At 49.9% G+C, this 8838-nt stretch overlaps 1 protein-coding gene across 1 annotated transcript; it reads left to right on the top strand.

Annotated features, from left to right (window-relative positions):
* The first annotated feature begins 5926 nt into the window (after nucleotides 1-5926).
* On the top strand, nucleotides 5927-8446 carry CCN1 (cellular communication network factor 1). The gene is made up of 5 exons (XM_030455558.1): nucleotides 5927-6046; nucleotides 6170-6386; nucleotides 6732-7079; nucleotides 7213-7415; nucleotides 7523-8446. Exons 1-5 carry the CDS (start codon nucleotides 5987-5989, stop codon nucleotides 7820-7822), a joined length of 1128 nt encoding a protein of 375 aa, XP_030311418.1. The 5' UTR covers nucleotides 5927-5986; the 3' UTR covers nucleotides 7823-8446.
* The last annotated feature ends 392 nt before the right edge of the window (nucleotides 8447-8838 follow it).

Raw genomic sequence — 8838 nt, 5'->3', positions numbered from 1 at the left:
ATGGACAGCAGTGAGGGAAGGAAAGCATCAGAAGGAAGGCAGAGGGTTCCCCTAGCTCTGACACAGACCAACCTTACAGAAGCATAGCTGTGATTATTGCTCATAATTAAACTAAACACCTCCAGGCAAAGAAGTTTGCCATGTATTCCATATGTAGAAAAGAAAACAAACAAGCAAACCTGAACATGTTGAAGTGAGCATGTTCTGGGGCACGCAGTCCTGTGACAGGGATGAAAGCAGGAGGCAGTTTCCTCCAAGGTGCAGTTAAGCTGTGATGGAGGTGGGCAGCAGCTGACAGTCATTATGGACCACAACCTGGAAGCTTGCCTTGATCAGGGATTTCTGGGGCACGACCCAACTGATTGCAATCAGGTTCAGCTAGCTCCAGTAAGTCCTTGTGATCACAAGAAAATTTTCTGAGCTTGCTCATTTCATCTTGGCAGATGTCAGCTCCCATGCATTGCTCCACTGGGAAATGCTGCACCATGAGGACCAAAGCTTAAAGTTAAGAAGTTTCTACTGAGATCATTTGGCATGATTTACTCTCTATAGTGAGCTCTCTGTCCAGGATCTTCGTCTCAGCTGACACTGGGAAAGAACCTGTATGCTCCCAATGCCTGGCCCTCCTTCATGAAACTCATGAAACACAGCTGTGAATAACTTTTTTTATATATCTAGAGATATTACTGGTTATCTTGCAGTCATTTGCAAGTTACATCACTGCATAGGATGAAAACAATAGGCATGACTAAGAAATGCATGTGCAGACAGGTGCTAGCTGGGACCACTGGGGTTTTATTTGTGTCATGGAGAGACAAAGCCTGTAATTGTCTTTTCACTGCAAAATTCAGCTACAGGGGTGTGCTCGATGCAAACTGCATCTTCTGAACGTAGCCTAGTGTTCAAGTACACACTCATCAGAGCGGGTGAATATATATTAAGTAATTCACATGTCTCATAGAGGAAATGGTAGTGTATGGTACTAAAATGAAGTTAATGCCAGACCCTTGAATGACAGCAACAAAGGTATTTTGAGTCTCTGACTGGGCCGGAGGAGCTAAACAGCTGTATCTCTGCATCCAGCTTGGGGTGAGAAAGTCATGCAGTACTTCAGGTTAGTGGGTCCACATAAACCCATAGCCCATCAGATGGGATGCTTCTGGACTCGATTATGCTGCCATATCCCTTATACCTGCGTGAGGTTTATCTGTATAGCAGCACAGGTCACACACTGAAGCAGCAACGAGCACACTTGAATACTACTGCAGATTCTCCTTTTCTGTTTCCCCACAGAGATGGGAGGCTCACAGCTCCCCCTTCCACTTTCACATAACAGGATCTCTCACTGCACAAATACGGCAAAGCAAAAAACCTCAAATATTGGAAACCACAGGCAAGGCCCAGAATATTTAAAAACTGTCAGGCATGAGCACAGCTTAAAGGAGGGTAGTAGGGAAGAGGAAGAAAACAAATAGGAAATGCCATGCTCAAAGGATTCAGCATAAACTTTGAGCAAATCAAAGCAAGAGAAAAAAAATCTGACCCCACTTGAATTTTAGCTGCTGAAGCCTTTTGGCTGCTCAGCTGCTGGGCCCATGCGTCGTTGTGCTTAATTTTCCCCAGTGGATTTGCACCTCCTGTGAGTGACTGAGAGGAGCCATTGACTCTGGGAGGACTGATTTAGTGCAGCAGGAACTGGCGGCCTGGCAGGGGCTGCGGGAGAGGCCCAGCCCCAGGTAGGTAAACATCTGAAGAGGAAAGGCCACAGTGAAAAAGACTGGAACAAGGAAAAGGAGAAGAAAGTGGATGAGAGATGGAATACATGGTGAAGAATGGGCAGCAGAGAAAGGGAATGAGAAAGAGAAAATTAAACGCAGTACAAAAAAAGGCTGGATGCTGTTTTTTTTTCCAGCATGGGAATTTCCCAAGAATTCACATGGCTGTAAAACTCCTGTGTGGTGCTGGATACTTACCATCTGTGGGAGCACCAGCACCCAGTGAAGCCTCCCTCCTAGACAGCTCTGCATGCCTCTCAGCCACCCCTGCACACCACTGTGACCAACTAACACTGGAGGGAGGGAAGAGAAACCATTGTTAGTTCTTGATTTTTTTTGCTGGAAAGTCCTTTCCCTGGAGAGTCACAGGCTTGTTAAAGTGATGGGATATACTCAGTAAATCTGTAATACCTGCTGCATAAATCAACTGTTCCAAATTCCTGCTTGGCGTTAGCCAAGCTCCCAGCAGACTTTACCTAACAAACAACAATTGCCTGTGGCACAAAAAGTGAGGAGCCAGTAAAATACTCATCATGACATGAATCAGGGAGTATTTCCCAGTTCCCAGCAAAGGTCTGGAACAGTATGTTACATTGAACAAAATCTAAAATTGAAGATATTCCAAATGTTTTCCTGTTTCCTGATGTATGTCTAGGAGCAGTAGGCACAGCCTAGAGGGTAAATGCTGGGTCATGGTTTGTGACAGGAAAATGTGTGCAGGGAAAGCCTGTGAAAGGGTCACAGTCTAACCTGAACTCCAAAGAAACTCAACCCATCTCAAGTGTTGTCAACTACTTGAAATTCAGGACAGGTTTGTTAAAAGGTCCTTCAAAGCATTTGAAGTGACCTTTTTTTTTTGAGTGAACGTAGGATCAGTTACAGTTTCCCATCAAAGTTGTGTGAATGTGTGGTAAGACATGAAACCAAGTGAGAAAAGGCACTATTCATTGACTTTTCTTGTGGCATTTGCTGACTGTTGTGAAAGTCATAGATCAAAGCAAAAAGCTTGGTGCGTGTCCTCAAATTAGATGTAACTAAATAAACAAATATTTGCATAAATCCCTGAAAAGCAAAAGTGGCCAATTTAACCATGTATCGGTGTGCCAGCTCCTTTTGCTTTTTCAAAATTTTTGAATTTTTTTTTTAATTTTTATTAGTTAGGGTGTCTTGAAGCACAAACTCTTGTTGCAAAAACGAGGTACCCCAGAAAAACCCACACACCTACAAAACCCAGGGATGCTCAGTGTACAGGATAACTTGGTAGTCTAGAAACAGGACTGAGCTTGCTCCTCCTTGTCACCAGCTGGGGCTCAGACAAATCAGTAGGGATGGAAAGTTGTTACTACCATTCCTGGCAAACTTCTGAGTTCACTGGTGGTCTCTGTCCAGTACTTTATGGGCACATAAAATAACCCCTGTCATCAGAAATGGCACTAAACAGTATATATTGGCAGTCCTGGGAGATAGCTGTGTGTAATTAAAGACTGAATTTCCCACTCAGCTATTGTCCTTTCTGGTCAAATTTTGAGGCATACAAGGGAGGAATAAAACCACTGCTGCCTTCTGTAGAGCAAGTTCTGGGCAAAGAGGACCCTGAGCTTTCATCCCATCACTTTTCCTGAACCACAAAACCACCACAAAGTAAAACATGCACCTAATTTACTCGAATGAAAAGAACAACATAAAGAGAATAAATTGTGTGTGTGTGGAAAAACCCACAATAGGAACCCTTCATCAGGCCTGGCCTGCAACACGGCCCTGGCTAGTGCCAGGAGGAGAGATGGCAGTGCTGGGGACACAATCCCTTCTGCTTGGCACGGCCACCGCCGCGGGGACATCCCTGGAGGAGGAGGAAGAGGACAGGACAGGGCTGCGACCAGGAGCGCCAGCGGTGTCCCTCACACGGCGACACCCATGGCACTGGCACTGCCCCCGCCCCCAGGCTCATGGCATCCTCCTGAGGGGAGACGCCGCGCCATCCCGCCCCATCCCACCCCATCCCATCCCGCCCCGTCTTGTCCATCCCGGGGGGGCCGGTGCCGGCCCCGAGAGATGCGCGGAGCAGAGGCCAAGCCGGGCTGTCCCCACCGGTCCCGCTCCGTCTCACAGGGCTGGAGCCGCTCAGAGAAGCATTCCCGTCGGAGAAGTGAAACAGACCGGTGTTATGTTTTTGGAAAGCCGGCCGAGAGGCTCAGTGCGGGCGCTGCTGCCGGACGGGCCCAGGACAGGGTCCGCTTTGTGCGAGCCCCTCCTCGTGTTCCCCCCGCCGCACTCCTCCGGCCACAGCCACGTCCAGGAGCAGCGCTCCAAGACAGCAAGAACCCCCCTTTTTCTGCGGCTTCAGCAAGGTCCGACAAGGATGTAGTATTATTATTATTATTATTATTATTATTATTATTATTATTATTATTTCTGCTAGTACTAAAACACAAAGCAAAAGACTGCGCCCCTCTCCCTCCGCCCCCTCCGCGCAGCGGGAGCAGCACTTACTCGCAGCCATGGGTACGGAGCCCCTCGGTCCCCCTCAGACGGTCCTTTCTGTCATCCTTTCGGCTGTGGCACTGGGGCAGGCGACGAGACGTCTCGTCTGCTCTTCGCTCCTCGGAGTAGCGGGGCCGCCGCTGCCTCCCCTCCCTCCCTGCACATCCTGCACACAGACACCGAGTGTATGGAAATGCGAGGCAGACAGGTTAATCGCATCCCCCTCCTCTTCGCATCCCCTCCTTCTCCACTGTCTCCCTCGGCCCCCTCCCACCCTCCACTTTTCATGGGCTTTAGAGAGGTTTTTTTGCAGTTTCACCTCTTCTCTGAATCTGCTCCTCCACCTTCCAGCCTTGAAGGCAACCGAAAAAAAAAACCAAAACCAAACCAACAAAAAACCCCACAACCCAATTTGTGCTTCTAACAATAATCTCATTTGCAAAGAAAAATCCCTGGAATGGGGACTTATTGTAACGCCGTTGGGTAGCAGGCTCAACTGCTGGGCTTTTTTCAATAAAGGAGCAAACTGCAGTATAACGCCAGTTGGCTCCTCCAGCACAATTCTCCTAAATCATGATAGACAGATTGCGTGAAAAACAGGAATTCCAAAGAATTTCCTGCCCTGGGAACAGAAGTTAAGGCTATATTTAACAACATCTGAAGCTGTCAAGAATGCTTTGTGGTTGGATAACAGAGCAGAAAAATGTGAAAAATGCAGGCTACTGCTATACCAAATATGGAAATATTGTTACGTCTGGTGTCTAATCCCCATCTGGAAATACTTACAGCCATGAAAAGAAAAGACGCCACAACAGAAGCTTAACCTCTGGTACCCAAGCCCAAACCTTAAACTTCAACACGGAAACACTCTTTAAGGGTGCCTAACTTGAGCGGGGGACACCAAACCCAGAGATAACGGGACGAGGGAGGGGGGGCAATGTGCTGCAGGGCCCAGGATTTCCCCCCTGGCCTGAAAACTGGGGACCTCGATGTCCCTGGGCATCGCCAGGCTCCTGGGCTCCGAAGCGACATCGAACGTGTCCTTTACGCCCGGAATAGGAGCAGTAGTGACAAAACGCGGGCACTGCTGGGTTGCTTTGTGCCAAGCGTCATGAACCTGACGCGGCCCCGCAGAGCAGTGCCCGGTGCGGCAGTGCCCGGTGCGGCGGCAGCCCGGCGGGACACAGTCCGTCCACTGCTGTAGCAGCGCAGGTGACCGTGCTCTGGGGCTGCCACCCGCGGGGCACCCACCGGCACGGACTCAAATGCAAGAACCTCCCGGTGTCACCATCCCGCTGCCTTGGCGCATCTGTCAGGATAACGGGCAAAACACCGCACATAACGGGGAAAAGCCTCCGCGGCCCCGGGGCGCGCCGTGCTCCCCCTCCCGCCCTCCGCATGCCCCTCTTCCCTCGCTGCCCCCAGGGGTGCGGCGGGGCCGGGGGCCGGGGGGGAGGCGGGGGGACCCCCGCGGCAGGGCCGCCGCCAGCAGCCGCGGTGCCGGGCGACGGGCGGGGAGGGGCGGCCTCGGCGCGCGCCAGCCGCATTCCTGGGATGCCGCGAGCGCTGGACGCGGCCGCGGCCCGGAACGCGCGACGTCAGCGCCGCGGCGCACGCGGCGGCCCCGCGCCCCATATAAGGGCGGTCGCAGGCGCCGCTGCCTCAGACCGCGCCGGCCCCGCTCCGCGCACGCCGCCTCTCGCTTCCCTCCCGCACCGCCGGCGACAGACATGGGCTCCACGGGCACCCGCCCCGCTCTGGCGGCCGCTCTCCTCTGCCTGGCCCGACTGGTGAGTGCCACGGCTCCGTGCGGGATACCGGGTGGAGTGGGGGGGAGACGGGACGAGGGTGGGAAGGCGGCGGGGTCGCTCGTCTCCGCTCCCGGCGCTCACCGGCACCGCTCTGCTCCGCAGGCTCTGGGCTCTCCCTGCCCCGCCGTCTGCCAATGCCCGGCGGCCGTGCCGCAGTGCGCCCCGGGCGTGGGGCTGGTGCCGGACGGCTGCGGCTGCTGCAAGGTCTGCGCCAAGCAGCTGAACGAGGACTGCAGCCGGGTGCTGCCCTGCGACCACACCAAGGGGCTGGAGTGCAACTTCGGCGCCAGCCCCGCCGCGCTGAAGGGCATCTGCAGAGGTAAGCGGCTCGTCCTCCGCCTTCCTTGGGGGAAAAACCCCGGTCCCCGTAGTGCCGAAGTTTTAGTAATTTCGAGTCCATGTATGGTTATGCTTTGTTGTTGGTAGCTTGGCAGAAAGGCACATGACTTCAGCAGTCTGGAATGCGATTCAGTATGTCTGGGCTCCTCTAAACGCACATAAGGAAAAGTGATTCCTGAGTAACTTATTGTTCTGGCCCCGCGTCTCCGGGGGACTGTAGGGAGCTCCGCCGTAAATTGAATTTAACAGACCAGCAAATACCTGTGCTTAAAGGAGCGATTCCCACCGCTGACTCTCTCCTTTCCCTCTCTCTTAATCTCCACAGCACAGTCCGAGGGGAGACCGTGTGAATATAACTCCAAAATCTACCAGAACGGCGAAAGCTTTCAGCCGAACTGCAAACATCAGTGTACGTGCATAGATGGAGCTGTGGGCTGCATCCCGCTCTGCCCGCAGGAGCTCTCTCTTCCCAACCTGGGCTGTCCCAGCCCCAGGCTGGTCAAAGTCCCCGGGCAGTGCTGCGAAGAGTGGGTCTGTGATGAAAACAAGGATCCACTGGATGAGCTGGAAGGCTTCTTCAGCAAAGAGCTTGGTCTGGATGATTCTGAAGGCGAACTAACCAGGAACAATGAGCTCATTGCCATTGTGAAAGGCGGCCTGAAAATGCTACCCGGTGAGTACCGGGGTAATCTGTGACAGCTAAGGGGAGGAGGTGAGAGGATGGTTATGACTCCTTAGACCTTGATGGAAAGAAAGAAACCCAGCAAGATGATATATTTAGGCTAAGCCCTCCTTTTCTTTTCCAGTTTTTGGATCTGAGCCACAAAGCCGAGCTTTTGAGAATCCCAAGTGCATTGTGCAAACAACTTCCTGGTCCCAGTGCTCAAAGACATGTGGAACTGGCATCTCCACAAGGGTTACTAATGACAATCCTGACTGCAAACTTGTCAAAGAGACCAGAATATGTGAAGTGAGGCCATGTGGGCAGCCTAGCTATGCCTCCCTAAAGGTAAATACACACTTCCAGTGCTCCTCTTCTTTCCAAAGTGCTTTGGGTAGAGGGCAAAGGCTGGAGAAGAATCTCCTGCTAATAATACTATTCTCTCTCTTTTACAGAAAGGAAAAAAATGTACCAAGACTAAGAAGTCCCCATCCCCAGTGAAGTTTACTTATGCTGGATGTTCCAGTGTGAAGAAGTACCGCCCCAAGTACTGTGGCTCCTGTGTGGATGGCAGGTGCTGTACCCCTCAGCAGACCAGGACTGTCAAGATCCGGTTCCGTTGTGATGATGGAGAAACCTTCACCAAGAGTGTCATGATGATCCAGTCCTGCAGATGCAACTACAACTGTCCACATGCGAATGAAGCTTATCCCTACTACAGACTTGTCAATGACATTCACAAATTTAGAGACTAAGTTGTCCTGGGGGTGGGATGCTAAACAGAATTATCAAGTAACCAGCCATGGAGAAAGGACCTTTGGAAATGGTGCCTTGCCCATTTGAGGGCAACACTGAGATGTTACGAGAGTGCACTGTGCAACTGGACACTAATGCAACAGAGATTTAAGCATACTTAAAGCTTCATAATACTGGAGCAACTTCACTGCTTCTTTTTGGAGCACCTTATCTAATTATATACTGTTTTCTGTTTGTAAGTGATCAGATAAATGTTTTGTTCTGGTTATGAAAACTTTTTTTTCTATCCTGTTCAATTTAACACTATGCTTTTCCCTCTCCTTCCATTTCCTTCCCTTTCCCAAACAAGTTGGAAGTTACATTCCTTCCTGAGGTGGGCACTTGTGGGGTGTTCACAGTGGCAGCTATTATGTACCAACTGTAGTTTAATGGCAAACAGAAATCAGTTGTTTTAAAGCTGAGTATTTTATTTATCAAACTGTAGCTTTTTTGTTTTTTCTTGGAGGTGTTTTTTTTGGTTGGTTTTTTTTTTTTTAACCCCTTCCAGCCCCTGTAATACTGGAATAAGTTGTAAATGATTTTAATTTTATATTCAATGAATTAAAAGAATTTTATTTATGGAATTAATCATTTAATAAAGAAATATTTACCTAACTATTAATAGTAGAGCATTGTGATAGGCCACAGACTTAATACAGCAAATGCAAGAGCTTTCTCTGAAAAATTTGAATTCTGAAGAACTTAAATTGTTTTAAATTTCAGAAAATCTATTACAGATGGGGCAAGGAGCTAGAAAGTGGAGTTCAGCTTTTTGGGTAAATGATGTTTTGAAGTATCGCATGCTTTAGTAAGTATATGCAGAAACAGGTTCTTGGCATTGAAAACAAATGTTTGAAAGACTGAAATGTTAATTAGATTGTCAGATTATTCAAACTGTCTTGGAATTTGCAACATAAGGTAGGCCATTAAAATTCAGTGCATGCACAGTGATGTTGACTATTGGGGTGAAAGTGGT

This window comes from Calypte anna, chromosome 8, assembly GCF_003957555.1.
Source record: "Calypte anna isolate BGI_N300 chromosome 8, bCalAnn1_v1.p, whole genome shotgun sequence".
NCBI lineage: Eukaryota > Metazoa > Chordata > Aves > Apodiformes > Trochilidae > Calypte > Calypte anna.
This window is presented reverse-complemented; position numbering and strand designations above follow the sequence as displayed.